The 22,577-nt window shown below is 38.2% G+C and overlaps 3 protein-coding genes across 3 annotated transcripts; all 3 read left to right on the top strand.

Annotated features, from left to right (window-relative positions):
* The first annotated feature begins 279 nt into the window (after positions 1-279).
* On the top strand, positions 280-420 carry LOC123394440 (protein PIGBOS1-like). Its single transcript, XM_045088788.1, has one exon. The coding sequence runs from the start codon at positions 280-282 to the stop codon at positions 418-420; it is 141 nt and encodes a 46-aa protein (XP_044944723.1).
* A 1,783-nt stretch (positions 421-2,203) lies between these two features.
* On the top strand, positions 2,204-3,136 carry LOC101691442 (olfactory receptor-like protein OLF4). The gene has a single exon (XM_004761193.1). It carries the CDS (start codon positions 2,204-2,206, stop codon positions 3,134-3,136), a length of 933 nt encoding a protein of 310 aa, XP_004761250.1.
* A 17,101-nt stretch (positions 3,137-20,237) lies between these two features.
* Positions 20,238-21,191, top strand: LOC101691163 (olfactory receptor-like protein OLF4). The gene has a single exon (XM_004761192.2). The coding sequence runs from the start codon at positions 20,238-20,240 to the stop codon at positions 21,189-21,191; it is 954 nt and encodes a 317-aa protein (XP_004761249.2).
* The last annotated feature ends 1,386 nt before the right edge of the window (positions 21,192-22,577 follow it).

Genomic DNA, 22,577 nt, shown 5'->3' with positions numbered 1-22,577 from the left:
AGAATTATCATGGTGTGGGCAGGATTATAAAGCATGGTCTGCAGACCTTTTTGCACGTTGGATGAAATCCAGTTTGAGGATTAGAGTGGGCACCTTGGGTTTGTTAAAGGATAGAAAAATACCTAAAGCCCAAGAATGTCAATAAAAAAATGTCACATAAAGCTCTGAAACTTGTGTCTGCCACTGAGTGCAGCAGATCTGAAGATATTTCCTGGATGTGGACTGTAATTTTTCAAAAGCCACAGTGGGACAGAAGCACTGCATGGGATTTGTTGAAAAATGTTTGGGAGATTGACTCTTCCAAAACTGCTTTTTACTAGCATCCTTGGAATTGCTGGAAGGATGTATATTTATCAACTCATATTGGAACAATATTACCAAGATCAGATGGAATTAAAAGAAAAGTTGAAATTGGCATAAAAATCAAAAGAGAAGAAAAGTTAATACTACATGAAGATGAACTGTAATTGTTTAAAAATCTACTGAAATTATACACTGATTATAAATAATCTAGTAGATTGGGAACACTGAAAATAAATTTTTAAAAAATAAATAAAATTTTTTTAAAAAATAAATAATCTGGTAGAAAGTTAAAAAAAAAAAAAAAGATGCCACATAAGAGAAGGCAGAAAGGGGCTAACCTTATCTCCTATCAGACCACATATAAAAGAGTTAGGCAAATAATGATGCAGGAGGTACAGGGAAAATAAGTCTTCTATGCTCCAACTTTTGTTGTTTCGTGTACCTTTCTTTTTGGGAAGTGTTGGTTTATCCCATTGCTAATTTGAGGGGGGTGTACATATATATCACACCAAATTAGAACCACACATTAAGTTTAACAATCTCAACATACTTTTTTTTTTAATTTTTTATTTTTTATAAACATATATTTTTATCCCCAGGGGTACAGGTCTGTGAATCACCAGGTTTACACACTTCACAGCACTCACCAAAGCACATACCCTCCCCAATGTCCATAATCCCACCCCCTTCTCAACATACTTTTTCTAACATTGTCATAATAGCAATTTAATCATAAGGAATATGAAAGACCTTTAAAAGCGTGAGCAGCAGTCACTCTGTGAAACTGACATTAGTACTGAATAAATTAATGAATTATGTATATGTATACATTCACATAAATATATATTTTTTATATATTATTTGTCCATAGGAGGCTTAAGTATTGGCATTTCTGCATTTTGTAGGGGAAAGTCACTAATCTGGCCTACTTGCATTGGATCCATTCCTAGCATAACCAGGATGGCCAGGGCTGAGAAAGGGGAATAACACAACCCAGAAGACCATGGTGTCCTCTGTGTGTATGACTTGTAGAGTGGGAGCAGTCCCCACAAAAGGGTGCCAGGATTCATAACTCCCAAGGTTACACAATACAGGGGCCATAACTGAATCAACAGAGAACCGTAAGAAGGAGATGTTGTTCAATTAATCGGATGCCTTTGCAATACGATGAATACAGTGGGAGCAGTGGGAGAAACAGTGTGGACACGGATATCCCTGTGCCTTGAGGGTTCAGAGGTAGAGAGGCCACTTTCCTCCTCAGCATGTCTGACAACATCTCTCCTCAGTCTCCCTCCTGCTCATTCCCCTTGCAGCACTGACTTTGCTCCTTTGACTTGAACCTGGGAAACATGTACCTTCTTTGAGGATTTTGCACTGGCCATTCCCTCTGATGGACACACACTTCCCCCATATTCCTTCATCTATCCCTCTGTCTTACTTGAGATCTATATTCCAGTATGACCTTTGCAGAATTTCTTATATACCCAGGAAAATGGCGTGCCCTATTCACACTATGCTTTACCCCTGCTTTCATTTTCTTCATACCTCCTGCCACCATCTGAAATGCTTTTTAATTTTCTTATTTGTTAATGTATTTTTTCTACATCAGTGAATACTAAGGATTTTTATTCTTTACCACCCCATAGTCCTTGCCTAGACAATGTCTAAAATGTGGACAACACTCAATTTATGTTTGGGGAAAAAGTAAGTAGAACAAAAATTCCAAAACTATGGGGGTATAGAGGTTCCCCTTCAGTGTACCATATCTATGCACAACCTATTAAAGTGAATTTCTAGAATATAAAATTTTAAAAGTAGCATTTTAAAACTGAGAGTAATACAAGATTGTGTGAAAATTAGTCATGCTATTTGTTTCTGTCCTTGAAGTCACCTCTACCACATGGAACCAGGAAATGATACACAAATTTCAGAGTTTCACCTTCTGGGTTTATCTGAGGACCCAGAACTGCAGCCCCTCATATTTGGGCTTTTCCTCTCCATGTACCTTATCACTGTGTTTGGAAACCTGCTCATCATCTTGGCCATCAGTTCAGACTCCCACCTCCACACCCCCATGTACTTTTTCCTTAACAACCTGTCCTTTGTTGACATCTGTTTCACCTCCACCATCATCCCCAAGATGCTATGGAACATCCAGACTCAAAGCAAGGTCATAACATATGCAGACTGCCTCACACAGATTTATTTTCTCATACTCTTTGCTGTGTCAGACATCTTCCTCCTGAGTGTGATGGCCTATGACCGGCTAGTGGCCATCTGTTACCCTCTGCACTACATGGTCATCATGAATCCCTGGCTCTGTGGTCTGCTGGTTCTGGTGTCCTGGATCATTTCTATCCTGAATTCCTTGCTACATAGTTTAATGATGTTGCGGCTTTCTTTCTGTGCACATTTCCAAATCCCCCACTTCTTTTGTGAACTCAATCAGATGATCCAACTTGCCTGTTCTGACACCTTTCTTAATAACTTGGTGATGTATTTTGCAGCTGTTCTGCTGTGTGGTGGTCCTTTCTCTGGGATCCTTTACTCTTATTCTAAGATTGTTACTGCCATATGTAGAATATCATCAGCTCAAGGCAAGTATAAAGCATTTTCCACCTGTGCATCTCACCTCTCTGTTGTCTCCTTGTTTTATTGTACAATGCTTGGTGTGTACCTTAGCTCTGCTGCTCCCCAGAGCTCCCACTCAAGTTCAGTGGTCTCCGTGATGTACACCGTGGTCACACCTATGTTGAACCCCTTCATCTATAGCCTGAGGAACAAAGATATAAAGAGGGCTCTGAAAGCAATCATTGGGATTCCAGTGATGTAACAGCCAATCATCCCGGGGCTGAGGAAGTGCCCATGATTGCATACCCATGAGGTTCACAGCCTCAGAGCCAGGAACTGATATTCGTTGATCAGACTTTGGACATAGAATTGGCTCCTTCTATTTATTTCCTGGAATTTCCATTTGTTTGAATTCAACTTCTCTGTATATTTAAGCAACTCACTTTATTAACCTTCTGCTCTATCTGATATACTGACAGTTTTCCCCTTTGTCCATAATATATTTTTCCACGTTTTTTTTCCACCCTTGATCAAAAATACTTGGAAATTCTCATTTATGTCATGGAGTACCGCGGATTTCTTAAGAATACCTTCTCCTTGGTCACCAGGGTGCCTCAGTCAGTTAAGCATCTTCCTTTGCCTCAAGTCATCATCCTAGAGCCCTGGGATTGAGCCCTATGTTGGGCTCCCTGCTTGGTGGGGAGTCTTCTTGTCTCTCTCCTTCTGTCTGCTGCTCCCCCTCCTTGTGCTCACTCTCTCTCTCTCCCTCTCTTTCCTTCTGTCAAATAAATGAATAAAAAAATCTTTTAAAAAAGAATATTTTCTATTTAAAGAACATGTATCATCCCAAGTAATTTTCTCTTATTTTAAAAAAGAATAGTCATGATTCATATTATTCATACAGAAAAAAATACTAGTTTGATAACTATGGTCATTTATATAATCTTATAATAAAGGAAAGTATGAGATCCCAGTTTTTCTCTTTTGTGTATGTCAAAACTTTGTATATCACTGCCTCACTGCTCATCCTGACAATGTAGACAAACTTATAGTTTGTCCTATAGGTAGTCACTGAGTTCCAGTCTCCTTATTGGGATCTTGTTCTCCCACCCAGCTGTGTCCATTGTGCCTACGGCAGTGATGGGAAAAATGAATAGCAAGTACATGTCTCCAAGTGGAGTCTACACAGAAAAACATATTAGAATAAATAACTTCATATGGCCTTTGAGACAGGGAAGATCTTAAATACGATGAAGAAAAATTGAAATTATACTTTGTATTACTAAGCAGAGTATTTCATTTTATGCTGCCATAAAACACTCATACTCGCTGAAGTATGCAGTTTGACATTCATGTACAAGAATTGGCTTCCCCCTTTGTGGTAAATAATTGGTTGGCATATTTATGATGTTTTCTGACTCATCTTCCTCTTTCTGCTGCATAGAAATAGGACTATTTTCTTCCTTCTAAATGAAATATTTCCTCTTTCCTAAATTTTGTCATAACCATAAAATGGGAAATGATTGAATAAAATCAATATCATCCATTACATATCATCCATAAATTTCTTCAGAATCAAAGTATGATCCATTAGAGAGACTGAATTCCTGTCCAGTCATGTGATTCATGTGCAAAGAAGCATCTCCTTCCAGCTTCTCTTGGTGACCTGGAAGGTACTCTAACAAAGTCTGTCTTCATTTCAGCCACCTAAAATAAATATACAGAAACACTTTGTTGAATCCAAAGGAAACATTCAAGGTTAGGAGTGTGAGTATGTACATGAGTGTGTACTTGTATACATCTTTCTCTAAAATGAACACATTCACACAATTTATGTAGACATATAAAGAATTATTTAAATCTCATCTAATGTATTGAAAGAAAATCTAAAAAAGGGAGAGGATAAAAATCCAAAGAATAAACATTTGAATCAAAATAAAATATGAAGAACGTAGAATTTTGACACAATCATTTAAAATAGAATGAGTAACTTTAACTTTTTTTTTTAATTTTTTTTTTATAAACATATATTTTTATCCCAGGGGTACAGGTCTGTGAATCACCAGGTTTACACACTTCACAGCACTCACCAAATCACATACCCTCCCCAATGTCCATAATCCCACCCCCTTCTCCCAAACCCCCTCCCCCCAGCAACCCTCAGTTTGTTTTGTGAGATTAAGAGTCACTTATGGTTTGACCATTTCCTTACACCACACACAAAAATAGACTCAAAATGGATGAAGGACCTCAATGTACGAAAGGAATCCATCAAAATCCTTGAGGAGAACACGGGCCGCAACCTCTTCGACCTCTGCCGCAGCAACATCTTCCTAGGAACAACGCAAAAGGCAAGGGAAGCAAGGGAAAAAATGAACTACTGGGATTTCATCAAGATCAAAAGCTTTTGCACAGCAAAGGAAACAGTTAACAAAATCAAAAGACAACTGACAGAATGGGAGAAGATATTTGCAAACTTTAACTTTAATAAGGAATTATTTATCTCAAAATTTCAAGGACCTCAGATTCCAAACCACATTTACATTTATGCAGTGGGAAATCACTGGCCAGGTAATGGGGCAGAATAGCTCCAAACTTAAACTTATTTTCCCCTTCCAGTTAAGGTGAAATTTCACTACCAAATGCCTTTACCCAAGAGAAGTTCACTAAATGAGTTGAAAGGCTTAAACTCCATTCCTAGAAAAAATATTTTTCTGAACAAATGCATTCAATTCCTGTTTTAATGAACGGCCACATGAGTGGCTTAAAACAGTGATTTATCCTATTTCTAGAAGGCCATAAGCCTGAAATAGTTCTCATCGGGCTACAAGTAAGAAGTCTGCAGGGCTGCAATCCTTCGGACACTCTAGAGGAGAACTGACTCTCTTTCTTGTTTCACTTTTCAGTGGCTACCTGCCTTTCTTGTCTTGTGGCTTTCTTCCATCTTCAAGCCCACAGCAGAGTCTGAAAATGTCTCTCAGATTCCAATACTTAGTCCTCCCTCTTCCACATTTAGAAGACCATTGTGATGACACTAGTCCCATCTGGATATTTCAGACTAATCTCTTTTTTTTTTTTTAATTTTTTTTCTTTTCAGTGTACCAGAATTTATTGTTTATGTACCACACCCAGTGCTCCATGAAATACATGCCCTCCATAATACCCACCACCAGGCCCACCCAACCTCCCACCCCCACCCCTTCAAAACCCTCAGATTGTTTTTCAGAGTCCATGGTCTTTCATGGTTCTTCTCCCCCTCCAATTTCCCCCAACTCCCTTCTCCTCTCCATCTCCCCATGTCCTCCATGTTATTTCTTATGCTCCACAAATAAATGAAACCATATAATTGACTCTCTCTGCTTGACTGCTTGACTTATTATATCAAGATCAGAGATTAGCAGCTTTATTCAATATAGTAGCTGAATTTTCCATACTTGGTAAACAAATGTTTTCAGCAGTTCTTTGGCCTAGGATGTAGACATTTTTCAGAAGCCCTTATTGTGCCTGTCACAAAGTCTGTTTCAAATATAAATTTTTCTATGCCACCTTATATAAAGACTTGAAGATCACCTGGGTGGCTTAGACAGTTGAACTTCTGACTCTTTTTTTCATCTTAGCTCATGATCTTTGGGTTCTGGGATCAAGTCCTGCATCAAGCTCTGTCCTCAGAACAGAATCTGCTGACAATTATCTTCCTCTACCTCTCCCTCTGCTCCTTCCCTGTTGCCTCTCTCACCCTCCTTCTCTCTCTTTGCAAAATAAATAAAATCTTTTTATAATTTTTAAAAATTTTTTTTTATTTTAATATAATTTTTTATTTTTTATAAACATGTATTTTTATCCCCAGTGGTACAGGTCTGTGAATCACCAGGTTTACACACTTCACAGCACTCACCAAATCACATACCCTCCCCAATGTCCATAATACCACCCCCTTCTCCCAAACCCCCTCCCCCCAGCAACCCTCAGTTTGTTTTGTGAGATTAAGAGTCACTTATGGTTTGTCTCCCTCCCAATCCCATCTTCCTTCATTTATTCTTCTCGTACCCACTTGAGCCCCCATGTTGCAACACCACTTCCTTATATCAGGGAGATCATATGATAGTTGTCTTTCTCCGCCTGACTTATTTCGCTAAGCATGATACGCTCTAGTTCCATCCATGTTGTCGCAAATGGCAAGATTTCATTTCTTTTGATGGCTGCATAGTATTCCATTGTGTATATATACCACATCTTCTTGATCCATTCATCTGTTGATGAGCATCTAGGTTCTTTCCATAGTTTGGCTATTGTGGACATTGCTACTATAAACATTCGAGTACACGTGCCCCTTTGGATCACTACGTTTGTATCTTTAGGGTAAATACCCAATAGTGCAATTGCTGGGTCATAGGGCAGTTCTATTTTCAACATTTTGAGGAACCTCCATGCTGTTTTCCAGAGAGGTTGCACCAGATTTTGAAAAAGATGAGCACTGAGTGTTATATGGGATTAATGAGTCATTGAACACTACATCAGAAACTAATAATGTACTACTATATGTTGACAGACTGAACTTAATTTTTAAAAAAGACTTGACCAGAGAATTTATCAAAACCCATAGAGTTATCTGAAAACCTTTTCTTTCAAAACTACAAACACTGAAGTTTCCTGGTGGAGAAGACCTAAAACTACCTACACATCACTCTAACTCAGAAACAGAGCCTTACTCTCAAACTGTGCCCCACAGACCAGGACCTGCAGTATCAACACCACCTGGGAGCTTGTTGAAATGCAGAGTCCCACCAGGTGGTGTGTATTATAGAGGGCACGGATTGCATGGAGCACTGGGTGTGGTGGAAAAATAATGAATACTGTTTTTCTGAAAATAAATAAATTAATAAATTTAAATAAATAAATAAATTTATAAATAAATAAATTTAAAATGAATGAATAAATAAATAAATAAAAAGAAATGCAGATTTCCTGGGCCCACCAGACACATGATGAATCAGAATTTGCATTTTAATTGTGAACTTTGGTGATTTGTATGTACAGTGAAAGTAGAGAAGTGTTGGTGTAGAATCATAATTCTCACCTTCTCACTGTTGACCCTTGGGGCTGGATATGTATTTGTGCTATCTCGTGGATTATAAATATTCAGCAACATCATTTGAGACATGGTCAAATATCTCCAGGAGCAAAACCATATCTGGTTGAGAACCACTGTTGCAGAGTGAGAACTGGAAGCATCCTGACAGAATCCAATCAAGGCTTCTTCCAGTACTACATTTATAACTATGATATTGCAATTTATAAATATATATATATATATATATATATATATATATATATATATACACATTTGGTCTTCATACCCATTTCTGGCATAGAGCTTCTAAAACTTTGATTTTCCTAAGTAATGAGAGCCATAAAGATGTTTTTCATCAGGTTACTGAAGTGACTTTGGGAAAGTACCCATGGAGAGGGTATGTTTGCCAGGCGGACCAACAATGTGATTAGAGAACTGGAACTTTAGTCCCCATGCCTTGACCTCCTGGGATGGGAAAGGGGCTGGAAATGGAGTCTAACCACAAAATGGTGAATAATTTAACCAAATGTGTCTATATCATGAAGCTTCCATAAAGCCCAAAAGGATGATTCAGTGAGCCTTCAGACTGCTGAACACATGGAGAATGGTAGAGTGGTATACCTGGAGAATGCAAGGAAGCTCCATACTCTTTCCCCATACTTTGTATTATGCATGTCTTCCACCTGGCATCATCCCACCCATGAGACCGTACATCTCATGAAGGAAATATCCAAGAGGCATGCATAAACTTGGGCACGCACAAGCTCACCTACTGAGTCCATCATGTGACCACCCAAGGTCAGACCTGAAGTGGGCACTAGGACTCTGGGTAGAGAAGGTCTAAAAACAACTATCCCTGACTCAACACTGAACCACAGCCTTAGTACTTAAAGAATGGTCCATAGACCAGGACTGGTGGCATTAGTATCAACTGGAAACAGTTGCAATTACAGGATCTCTGAGCCTCACCCACATCTTGCCAAATCAGGTTTGAATTTGAACAACATACTCAAGTGATTCAAATACACATTAATTTTGGAGAAGTTCTGGTCTAGAATGGTGTTTCTTTGAATCTCCACACTGTTCTCCAAAGAGGCTGCACCAACTTGCATTCCACCAACAATGGAAGAGGGTTCCCCTTTCTCCACATCCCCTCCAACACATGTTGTTTCCTGTATTGCTAATTTTGACCATTCTAACTGGTGTAAGGTGGTATCTCAATGTGGTTTTAATTTGAATCTCCCTGATGACTAGTGATGATGAACAATTTCTCAAGTGTGTGATAGCCATTTGTATGTCTTCACTGGAGAAGTGTCTTTTCATATCTTCTGCCCATTTTTTGATATGATTATCGGTTTTGTGTGTGTTGAGTTTGAGGAGTTCTTTATGGATCCTGGCATGAACCTTTTGTCTGTACTGTCATTTGCAAAGATCTTCTCCCATCCCATGGGTTGCCTCTTTGTTTTGTTGACTATTTCCTTTGTTGTGCAGAAGGTTTTGATCTTGATGAAGTCCCAAAAGTTCATCTTCGCTTTTATTTCCTTTGCCTTTGGAGACATATCTTGAAAGAAGCTGCTGTGGCTGATATCGAAGAGGTTACTGCCTACATTCTCCTCTAGGGTTCTGATGGATTCCTGTCTCATTTTGAGGTCTTTATCCATTTTGAGTTTATCTTTGTGTACAGTGTAAGAGAGTGGTCGAGTTTCATTCTTCTACATATACCTGTTCAGTTTTCCCAGCACCATTTATTGAAGAGACTTTCTTTTTTCCACTGTATATTTTTTCCTGTTTTGTCGAAGATTATTTACCCATACAGTTGAGGGTCCATATCTGGGTTCTCTACTCTGTTCAACTGGTCTATGTGTCTGTTTTTGTTTTTGTTTTATTTTGTATTTATTTTCAGCATAACAGTATTCACTGTTTTTACCACAGCCAGTGCTCCATGCAATCTGTGCCCTCTATAATACCCACCACCTGGTACCCCGACCTCCTCCCCCCAGCCCCTTCAAAACCCTCAGATCGTTTTTTGGAGTCCATAGTCTCTCATGGTTCCCCTACTCTTCCAATTTCCCCCAACTCCCTTCTCCTCTCCATCTCCCCTTGTCCTCCATGCTATTTATTATGCTCCACAAATAAGTGAAATCATATGATAGTTGACTCTCTCTGCTTGACTTATTTCACTCAGCATAACCTCTTCCAGTCCCATCCATATTGCTACAAAAGTTGGGTATTCATCCTTTCTGATGGAGGCATAATACTCCAATGCCATTCCGTTCAAAATTCCACTGGTTTTTTCAAAGAGCTGGAGCAAATAATCCAAAAATTTGTATGGAATCAGAAGAAACCCCAAATTGCTAAGGAAATGTTTAAAAACAAAAATAAAATGGGGGGCATCACGTTACCTGATTTCAAGCTTTACTGCAAAGCTGTGATCACCAAGACAGCATGATACTGGCATAAAAACAGACACATAATACTCCATATACACTGGCATAAAAACAGACACATAATAATCTATACACTATGGAGTATTATGTGTCTGTTTTTATGCCAGTACCATGCTGTCTTGGTGATCACAACTTTGTATTAAAGCTTGAAACCAGGTAACATGATGCCCCCAGTTTTATTTTTGTTTTTCAACATTTTCTTAGCGATTTGGGGTCTCTTCTGATTTCATACTAATTTTTGGATTATTTGCTCCCGCTCTTTGAAAAATACCAGTGGCGGGGCGCCTGGGTGGCTCAGTGGGTTAAGCCGCTGCCTTCGGCTCAGGTCATGATCTCAGGGTCCTGGGATCGAGGCCCGCATCGGGCTCTCTGCTCAGCAGGGAGCCTGCTTCCTCCTCTCTCTCTGCCTGCCTCTCTGCCTGCTTGTGATCTCTCTCAGTCAAATAAATAAATAAAATCTTTAAAAAAAAAAAAAAGAAAAGAAAAATACCAGTGGAACTTTGAACGGAATGGCATTACAAGTATAGATTGCTCTAGGCAGTATAGACATTTTAACAATGTTTATTCCTCTGATCCATGAGCACAGAATGGTCTCCCATCTTTTTGTGTCTTCTTCAATTTCTTTCATGAGTGTTCTCTAGTTCCTCGAGTACAGATCCTTTACCTCTTTGGTTAGGTTTATTCCCAGGTATTTTACGGTTCTTGGTGCAATAGTAAATGGAATCAATTCTCTAATTTCCCTTTCTGTATTTTGATCATTATTGTACAAGAAAGCCACTGATTTCCATACATTGACTTTGTATCCTGCCATGTTACTGAATTGCTATATGAGTTCTAGTAGCTTGGGAGTGGAGTCTTTTGGATTTTCCATATAAAGTATCATGTCATCTGTGAAGAGAGAGAGAGTTTGACTTCTTCATTGCCAACTTGGATACTTTTTATTTCTCTTTGTTGTCTGATTGCTGTTGCTAAGACTTCTAATACTATGTTGAACAAGAGTGGTGAGAGTGGGCATCCTTGTCGTGTTCCTGATCTCAACAGGAAGGCTGTGAGCTTTTTCCCATTGAGGATGATATTTGCTGTGGGTCTTTCATAGATAGATTTTATGAAGTTGAGGAATGTTCCCTCTATCCCTATACTTTGAAGTGTTTTAATCAGGAATGGATGTTGCATTTTGTCAAATGCTTTCTCTACATCAATTGAGAGGACCATGTGGTTCAGACACATGAAAAAGTCTTCATCATCACTAGCCCTCAGGAGATCCAATATAAAAACCACATTGAGATACCACCTTACACCAGTTTAGAATGGCCAAAATTAACAAGACAGGAAAAAACCTGTGTTGGAGAGGATGTGGAGAAATGGGAACCCTCTTACACTGTTGGTGAGAATGCAAGTTGGTGCAGCCTCTTTGGAGAATAGTGTGGAGATTCCTCAGGAAATTAAACGTAGAACTTCCCTATGACCCTGCCATTGCACTCCTGGGTATTTACCCCAAAGATACAGATGTCATGAAAAGAAGGGCCATCTGTACCCCAATGTTTATAGCAGCAATGGCCATGGTCACCAAACTGTGGAAAGAACCAAGATGCCCTTCAACGGATGAATGGATAAGGAAGATGTGGTCCATATACACTATGGAGTATTGTGCTTCCATCAGAAAGGACGAATCCCCAACTTTTGTAGCAACATGGACGGGACTGGAAGAGATTATGCTAAGTGAAATAAGTCAAGCAGAGAGAGTCAATTATCATATGGTTTCACTTATTTGTGGAGCATAACAAATATCATGGAGGACATGGGGAGTTAGAGAGAAGGGGGTTGGGGTAAATTGGAAGGGGAGGTGAATCATGAGAGACTATGGACTCTGAAAAACAATCTTAGGGGTTTGAAGTGGCGGGGGGGTGGGAGGTTGGGGTACCAGGTGGTGGGTATTATAGAGGGCATGGATTGCATGGAGCACTGGGTGTGGTGAAAAAATAATGATACTGTTATGCTGAAAATAAATAAATGAAAAAAAAAAACAGAAATAACATGGAAGACATGGGGAGATGGAGAGGATAAGGGAGTTGAGGGAAACTGAAAGGGGAGATCAACCATGAGAGACTATGGACTCTGAAGGACAATCTGAGGGTTTTGAAGGGGCAGTGGGTGGGAGGTTGGGGGAGCCAGGTGGTGGGTACTATGGAGGGCACGGATTGCATGGAGCACTGGGTGTGGTGCATAAACAATGAATTCTGTTACATTGAAAAGAAATAAATTTTAAAAAATTTTTTAAAAATCTAAATATTTCATAATTAACATTTTTTAAATGGCAGCTCTAAATTTCTCTTATCAACATGATACATGATTAGTGAAACATCTCAAAAAAAAGGGTATACTACCATCTGTTTAATGCAAACTAATGTACCCCTCTCTCTTGTTGAAGAGGGAAATAGCAATTTTCTAGAGATATTGGGAGATCTTCTCTACCATAAGACAATTCTTCAAAGGTCCGTGAAACCTGGTGAAGGAGATTCAGTCTTAGATGTGGAGAAAATACGAACTCAAAATTGGGATAAGATGCAAGAAGATTAGTGCTCTGTAAGGCAGGCAAAATCTTGGAGAAGAAGAAAGAAAAAACTGGATTCACCTGACTTCTAATGTCTCTTAGGAACAGAGAATTGGCAGGAAAAAATTTTCTTTCCATCCAGACCAGTGGCCCTTGGGGAAATAATGTGCTCTGATGTGGTAGTAACAATGGAAGCAGTGCCTAATGAGAAGACATAGGGAGCTGTAAATATCTCCTCTGATGCAGTCCTTTACCATGGTTACATCCTTGTGTGGGACAAGACATGGTTGGTAATCTTGGGTTCCTAACTAGGGTTAGAGAACCCATGCTTCACTCCTTCCTGCTGTCCTGTCTGTGAACAGAGCTTTGTTCTCCATTATCAACCATCCAGGGACAAATTTTGACCTCCACACATAGACTTTCATCTGGCAGACCCCATCTAGGTGAGTCTCAGAGCTCAGCAGGTATTTCAGGAAAGGGTCAGAGAGAACAGAACCTGGAAACCTTTACCTGAGGTCACCTGAGAGCTTAACTGGCTTATCCCAGAGTCAAGAGAGTATTGCATGTTTGTTTGCTGACTTGATAAAAATAAGTTTTTAATATATTTTTAAAAGATGTGTTCCTTGGACTCAGCAAAACAGGGACCATTGTTGATAATATGTGGTGGGAAGTCCAGTTGGATGAGACAGTGGTAAGAATGGTAAGTATAAATGGCTTCCAGTGAAATTAGAACATATTTAAGGAGTTTTGCAGTTAAGGGGAGTAGGAAAACATAATATTGGGCTTGGAGATATATATATATATATATATATATATATATATATATATATATTTTCTCTCAAGGGAGAGAATTTTAAAAATTTTTTAAGATTGGGTGTTTGTTCTATATTTATTAGAAGGATCCAGACAGTGTTTTTGTCAAGTGTGGTCTCAACAGGAAGACAAGTCATGAACTTTGCATCAAAAGACAATTTTTTATTCACATTCTTATAAATATAAGCTCACCTGTTGCTTACAATTTTTTTTATTTTGTATTTTCCAAGTTTTCATATTGTACACTTTGGGGGGATATGCTTAGTTATGCTATATATGATTTTTCTGGAGGCTGGTAACTTTGCCTGCAATACATTTTCTTTAAAAGAATGGGCAATAATATGCACACTTCAAAAGTATTTTTCTGTAAAAAAAAAAAAAAGTTATATAGGTTTTGTTTGCTGTCTTAATCTTGGCTGCATTCTTTGATGTTAACAGATTTTATATAATTGTATTATATAGTTGTATTGAATCATGCAGTATCAAATATTAGATGTTATTTAGTAGTGTTAATCAATTTAAACCCATTTTATTCACTTTTTTTTTTCAAAAAATACTGTCAGGTGCTGATGTTCAGTGTAATTTCTTTGCCTGTTCAGTTACAGAAAGTGTTGCTCAGTTGTAGAATGTATTGTACCTTTTACCACCTGATGTTTACACCCCATGTAACAGAAAAGGGCAACAATAAAACAGCAATCATACAGGAAAAAAAAAAAAAAAAGAGGATCCAGGCCCATTGAGGTAAATACTACCTTGTGACAGCTGTTTTTGGGAAATATATTTCGCAGTATCTTCTCTCTCATTGGTACTCACTGGAGGTTGGGCGGGGGGGGGGGTTGTGGGGATGTATTTAATGTGCATGAAGAGATATGCCAAGGAGCATTACTTGGCAACTATTTTATTGCTAAGGAGGTTTAATACATTTTCTACTTTGTTTTCCATTTACTTCCTATATGCAAATTGGTTTTACAAGTACATTGCTTTCATGTACTGGAATTTGTGTGTTTTTATTGTGTTGTGATTGCATTCTCTCTTTTATTTATTTTTCATTATGGTCTGTTAGCCACCATTTGGTACATCATTAATTTTTCTCATTAGTGCCCTGAATGTGTCTTGCCAGACCTTTTCTGGCTTGTCAGGTTTCTGTGGACAGTTCTGACATTATTCTGATGGTCCTTCCTCTGTACATAAGGAACCTCTTCCCCCTACCTTCCCTTAAGATCTCCTGTCTGAAATTATGATCCATGAATTTCACAATTAAGTGTCTGGAGGTCTTTCTAGAATCATTGATCTTGGGGGCTGTCCTTTCTGACTCTAGGACACAATCACTTGTTCAATTCCCCAGATTAGGGCAATTTTCCTCCAGAATTTCTTGAACTATATCTTCTAGTCTTCTCTCTCCCCCCCCCCAGGGGTCCCAATAATTCTTATGTTGGAACATTCCAGGGTGTCATTTATTTCCTTAATTCTGTTTTCATGGCTTCTAAGCTGCTCATTCCAGGCCTCCTCCTGATCCTTCATTTCTATCAGCTTGTCTTCTAGATCACTAATTCAATCCTCTGCCTTGTTTACCCTAGCTCTTAGAGTATTTAGATTAGATTGGATCTCATTGATAGCATTTTTTAGTACTGCCATATCAGCCCTCACTTCCACCCTTAGAAATTCTATGTTGCCACTAATGCTCTTCTCCAACATAGCCATTGCCTAGATAACTGTTACCCTGAATTCCCTTATTGACATACTGCTTATGTCCATATCCAATAGTTCTGTAGCAGAGTGCTCAGTCTCTGAATTTTTCCTCTGTTGAGTGTTCCTCCTCCTAGTCATTTTTGGTGAGAGGTTGTTATAGCTAAATATATCAACCACAATCCAGGCAAGGTGCACCCTGGAAAGTTTTGGAGCAATCGAAGTCATCATCAGAGAGAAAAAGAAGAGAAAAAAAGAAAGAACACCCAGCCAAAATGAGCCCCCAAAGTAAGATTTATAAGTTACATAAACAAAAATGAACAAACAAAAAGACCAACAAAAGCAAAAGACGAGGAAAAAGAAAAAAAAAGCCAAAATGAACCCCTAGAATAAGATTTGTGTAGTACAAAAACCAAAACAAATACACAGAAACACTGACAGAAGAATAAAATGGGAAAGTGGATATAAACCCTTGATGTGGGCAAGGAAGGTTACTTCAGTTATTCCTGGGTGTATCTCATTATCTTTGTTAAAGGACTCAACTTTCCAGAGATAAAGGAAAATTAAAACTGGTTTATATATAGGGGTAGTATTGAATTGGAAAAAAGGATTACCTTGAAGCTTATACCTATATGTATATTTTTTTAAAAAGAAGCACAGGTATATGTATGAAAAATGTTCAAGTTAAAAAGTTATTATGGATTTTTTTTTTTTTGCCATTTATAATTTTTTATTTTTTATAAACATATATTTTTATCCCCAGGCTGTGGTTAAAACTTTTAAACTTGTAGCTAAGTGTTTACTGTGAATTTTCTGGCTGAAAAGTAAGTGTTACAAGTTTGAAGGCAGAACCTGAAGATAGTTGTGATTTAAATACTGATAATAAATTTAAAAAAAAAGAAAAAAAAAAAAAGTTATTATGGAATATGTTTTATTACACCACTAGTTGTAATGGTAAGTAGGTTAAAAAAATTAGAAGAACAAGAATCATGAGAATGAATTAAAAAAAAAACAAGAGAAAGAAAGAAATAAAATTTGTATCTATGAAATATAGAGGTTTGGGGGCAATACCAGGGGCTTAATATATTGCTTTCCCCTGATGTTGAGGTTTTACAGTTTTATGGGGACACTGTGGTGGTTGTCCTCTTGTTCTTTTGGCTTGTCTTCTGGGGAAGGGGCCTGTGGCATTGTTTTTGATGTAGTGGTCCATGATTCATTAGTTGCACATAACACGGAGTGCTCATCACAACACATGCTCTCCTTAATACCCAACACCTGGCAACGGCAGGCCCTCAGCCCCCTCCCATCTTTGTTTCTCAGAGTCCATAGTCTCTCATGGTTTGTCTCCCTCTCTGATTCCCCCCTTCAGTTTTCCCTCCCTTCCCCTAAGAATGATAATTTTTTTTACCAAGTTTGCTGTTTTCCACTTAATCCCTGTATTGTGTTTAGATGTATTTATGAGATCAAGTGAGAGCCTACATATTTTGTGAGGTCCGATCTATCAATTGGTCACATCATGTTCCCCTCATTCCTTTTAAACATTGAAATTATTCTGCATCTTACTGAGGGTTTTAGAGGGGGAGGGTGGTGGGAAAATGGGTGAACCTGGTGGTGGGTATTAAGGAGGGCACGTGTTTCATGGAGTACTGTGTGTGGCACATAAACAATAAATCTTGGAACACTGAAGAAATAAAACTAAATTTTAAAAAAAGAAAGCCTTCTGTATCCTTAGTAGTAAGAATCTCCTTTTACACATATTGCCATCTTATTGCATATCTAATTGTCATTATTTCTACCATTTTATATTTTGGAAATAGATTTGTTTTTTTTAAATACCAATAACCTGAATTACTTAAGTTTTTTCTTGATTTCCTGACTGATAAAAACATTCTTGAGCAGGATGGTCTTTGGTTTCCAAGTGTTTGAATTCCTTCCAAGCTTTTTTTTTTCTTTTTGTGGTTGAGTTCCACTTTCAAAGCATTGTGGTCTGAGAATATGTAGGAAATAATATCAATCTTCTGGTATTGATTGAGCCCTGATTTGTGACCCAGTATGTGGTCTATTCTGGAGAAAGTTCTGTGTGCGCTCAAGAAGAATGAGAATTCTGTTGTTTTGGGGTGGAATGTTCTGTAAATACCAGTCATGCCATGCCATTGTATGAAACATGCTCTTTTGTATTCAACTAAAGATCCCTTCCATCTTTTTTGTAAGCTTGATTGAATCTATTTTTGGTTACATACAGTCAAATTATAACTGGAGCAACTGCTTCCTGCACTGTATATTAAAAAAGAATGTTTCCCACTCTTTTATTTCCAAGTTTAGCCATTTCATCCTGAATTAAAGATGTAATTTTTGCTGTTTTATATATTTTCTGTAAGATGTTAATATTAGATATTGTACAGTTTTGTTGAAGAGTTACTTGAATCCACCATATTTAACGTGATTTTATTTTCCCTACCATTCTTTCAATGTAATGAATTCCCATTTCTTAAAACTTGTTTCTATACAAATGCACACCTTTGTGAACATAAATATGTGAACAAAGCAGGTGAGACCCCTGCTCCTTTGAAGCATAGATTATAATGGGTAACAGGGAACTAAGTGTTCACATGCTACATAGTCTTCAAGGATAAATCATATACAGAGATGAGATATATTGTCATGGAACTTGTCAGATTTTGCAGAGTATTGTCGGGGAAGGTTTCTGCATGTTGGATGAGGAACAGAGAAACAAGACAGTGCATACCCATTGATTTTGTGTCAAACAAAGACCAAACCCCAAAACTCAAGATAACAAAGGAACAAATGACGGCAAGGAAAGTAAGAGAAGAGCCAGCCTCATCCACTCTTGGGTCACATTAAAACAAATGTGGCCAAATAAATAGAGCATGGAAACAAAAATGGCAATTAGATCAGGGGCCTGAGGTGGACCCCATGATGAAGCCAGTGGATTTGTCAGAATGGGCTCCCTAGTCTCTGATGTAACATCAGCACCCATGGTAACTGCCTTTTTCCTCTGCAGTCTGTCTTCTGATGGACTCTTCATTCATACAGTTTTTCCCACATTAGCAGACACTAGCTCTCTATTAAACCATTTTCTCTCCTTACTGCAGTAGATTCCAACTTTTTTTAACTGTCCATAGTAAACATACCTTTTACATTATGATCAAGCACACATGCACCTGCAAACAAACAAATCCACATATATGTACACACACATATATACAAATAACAAAAGAACAAAGAGAATAGCCATCCACATACTAACATGGAAGAACTGTCCTCAACTTTTTACATATATTGACTCAATCTGTCAACCACCTTAGGAGGATGAATAGGAGGTGAAAATATTAACATTTTAGAGTGAATTGCTTGTTTTCCAAATTCAAAAAGCTAACATTGGTAGATCCAAAATTCAAAATTCATTCACTGATTCCAAAATTTTGCATTTAATATCATTTAGAAGTCTTTTACTATTTCTTCTTGATAAATAACCACTATTTTTATACATTGTATATTTCCTTTTGTCAATTATAAATTTGTTCATTTTACTCATATATCTAGAGGATGTTGATACATTAAGGTGAGTTGACATCCTAAATATATCATTTTTTTCTCTTTTGGAGAAATTGGAAGGTTTGCTGCCTTATTAGTTATTCTGGGCATCAAGGGCATATATCTAGGGTTGGAACGCAGCCAGACTCAGGGAAACTTTCTCTCCATCACAATCTCTCAGGGACCACCTGGGCTTATTAGACCTTTCTCTCCCCTCTTCCTTTTCTCTGTCTCTTTTTAGATTTTTATAGTTCTCTAAATACAGGACAAAATGGTCATATAAAATGGAGCACCAAATTACATTTGGTGTTTATGGGAGTCTAACCACCTAGATTTGGGTACTTTTCTGTACTCTTTAGGGTAATGATAATTTGAATTTGAGAGCTTTACTAGTGTCATTTCTTTCCTAAATATTGTAGCTGGAGGTGATAAGACTCTGGTAGTCACATGGCCCTAGGAGTCTGTTGTGTGCCAAGATGGGACTCTTGAAATAGGGATGCCAGAATGTTAACCAACACTTAGAAATAAGGAAGGGATCCATTTTTAAAAATATATATTTTTATTTATTTATTATTTGAGAGAGAGAGAGAGAAACATGAGAAGGTCAGGGGAAGAGGAAGAGGGGGAAGCAGATTCCCCACTGAGCAGAGAGCCCTATCCTGGGCTCCATCCCAGGACCTTGCGATCATGTCAAAAGCAGATGCTTAATCAACTGAGCCACTCAGGCGCCCCAGGAAGGGATCCATTTCTATTGACAGAATTCCTTGGAAACAAATCAATGAAGTACAAGGAACAGCATGTGAATGAAGGATTCCTTGTGTCTTGAAGTCTCAGCTGCAGTGGGGAGACCATCTCATTCCTCAACAACCTAACACCACCTCTCATCACTCTCCCTCTTGCTCTTCTCCTGACGATAATGGGTCCATTTTCAGTACTGAATATCCCTCTGAAATAAGGGCCTTCCTCGGGGTCTTTTCACTGGATCTTTCTCCTGCAGGGCACACAAGTCTCCAGATAAACTCATGTCTTTCAAACAGACTTCCCTAAGGTCATCCTTCAAACGTCACCCTCTTTTAAGTCTTCCTGAGCTCCCATAAAGATAACACCCCATCTATTTTCATTTATGTCTGCTTTTTTCCCCACTGTCATTGTAATTATAGCATTTCCACCATGTTACTAATACCTACTTGTGTTAAAATTAAACATTCTTGTGCTATTTTCTAGTCATCACGACCACCACATGGGACCAGGCAATGACTCTCAAATTTCAGGATTGATTCTTTTGGGATTATCAAATAAACCAGAACTGCAGCCTCTCATTTTTGGGCTTTTCTTATCCATGTACCTGATCACTGTGTTTGGAAACTTGCTCATCATTCTGGTCATCTGCTCTGACTCCCACCTCCACAACCCCATGTATTTCTTCCTTGCCAACCTGTCCTTTGTAGACATCTGTTTTACTTCCACCACTGTCCCCAAGATGCTGATGAACATCCAGACTCAGAACAAAGAGATAACTTATGAAGGCTGCGTAAGCCAGATGTTTTTTTTCATACTCTTTGCAGGATTAGATTTCTTCCTCCTGACTGTGATGTCCTATGACCGTTTTGTGGCCATCTGCCACCCCCTGCACTACACAGTCACCATGAACCCCCAGGTCTGTGGACTATTGGTTCTGATGTGCTGGATCATAAGCATTCTGAACTCCTTGTCAGAAAGCTTAATGGTGTTGCGGCTGTCCTTCTGTACAGCCATGAAAATTCCCCACTTTTTCTGTGAACTCAATCAGATGATCCAACTTGCCTGTTCTAATACATTTATTAATAATATGATGGTGTTTTTTGCAGCTGTGCTGCTGGGTGTTGGTTCCCTGGCTGGGGTCCTTTACTCTTATTGCAAGATAATTTCTTCCGTATGTGGAAATTCATCAACTCAGGGCAAGTATAAAGCATTTTCCACCTGTGCATCTCACCTCTCAGTTGTCTCCTTATTTTATTGTACAAGCCTAGGAGTGTACCTTAGCTCTGCTGCTCCCCAGAGCTCCCATGCAAGTGCAGTAGCCTCGGTGATGTACACTGTGGTCACACCCATGCTGAACCCTTTCATCTACAGCCTGAGGAACAAAGACATAAAGAGGGCTCTGATTAGATTCTCTGGGATGGCAATGATGAAAGGGACAATTGTCCTGGGCTGAAGAATTTGCCATGATTGCAGGGTCTGAGGCCATAGAATCAGAGGTTGGATTTTTTATGCAGATTTTGGAAGCAGAACTTCCTTCTTTATTTCCTGTAATTTCTTTTTTGTTTGTCCTCTCATACAATGTATTTACTTACTTCATTAAACTTTGTATTATCTTTGATACCCAGGAGATTTTCCATTTGTCATTTTCTTACTCTCTCAAAGTTATTCTTAACATTGTATGTGATATATTTGGAAATTCTCACTGATTTCAAAGGACTAGATGGTTCTGCTAAGAATAATTTCTTCTCAAATGAAATATATCATAACGAATATTTTTTTCTTTTGTGTTACTGAAAAAACAGTCATGAGTTGTACTACTCCTATGGAAAATTCTTGGCCACCACATCTATTTATTTAAGTTTATAAGAGAAAAATCTGAGATCACTGTGCTTCACTTTTGTGAACATCATTCCATTGTATATCACTACCTTAACTGCTCTTACTTAGAATGCAGATGTTGATGTACTGGTGGTTATAGCTGATCATGGGGATTTTACTACACATTAGGATCCTGTTCTATTACACAGCAAGTGTCTACCATGCCTCCCATAGTCACTCACAAGAGAAATGATAGTAAAATATATGTCCCCAAGTGGAATCTACACAGAAAGACAAATAAGGAAAAAATGGATTGACATAATTATGGCCCTAGAGTCAAACCTGATTTTAAGGAAGATGAAGAAAATATTAAAGCATACATTTATCCTTATGCAAATTATATTTTTCTCAGACACTTCATCTATTCATTGAATTATGGATTATCATAGATTATGGATTATGGATTATCACGGTCTATCTATAAGGTGTATTCATTAAGATGAAACACTGGCTTGGATTTTATTAAATTTTATTAAATTATTTTATGATTTCTGGTTTCCAGTGCTACATACAAAGATGATTCATTCTATTTCACTAAATGAAATATCTCACACTATTTGAAATTTGGCATAAATTCTAAGGGGGAGGGACACTGAATAAACAACATCAGTATGATCCATTATATATGATCCTCATAACCACAGGATAACTCACCAAAAATCTTGGATTCCTGTCAAGGATGTGATTCACAGACACAACTTTTATGCACACATGCATGTCATTCCAACCATTCCTTGTTACCTCCAAGGGGCCTGAGAATTTTTTTTTAATTTTAAATGTTATTTTTATTTTGGGGGGCGTTTCTGGATTTTTTTAATTTTCAGCATAACAGTATTCGTTATTTTTTCACCACACTTAGTATCCATGCAATCTGTGACCTCTATAATACCCAACACCTGGTTCCCCAACCCACCACGCCCACGCCCCTTCAAAACCCTCAGACTGTTTTTCAGATTGCATA

This window comes from Mustela putorius, unplaced genomic scaffold, assembly GCF_011764305.1.
Source record: "Mustela putorius furo isolate JIRA1106 unplaced genomic scaffold, ASM1176430v1.1 tig00000095_pilon_pilon_pilon, whole genome shotgun sequence".
Lineage (NCBI taxonomy): Eukaryota > Metazoa > Chordata > Mammalia > Carnivora > Mustelidae > Mustela > Mustela putorius.
Note: the sequence above shows the minus strand (reverse complement) of the source record. Positions and strands in the feature narration are given on the sequence as shown.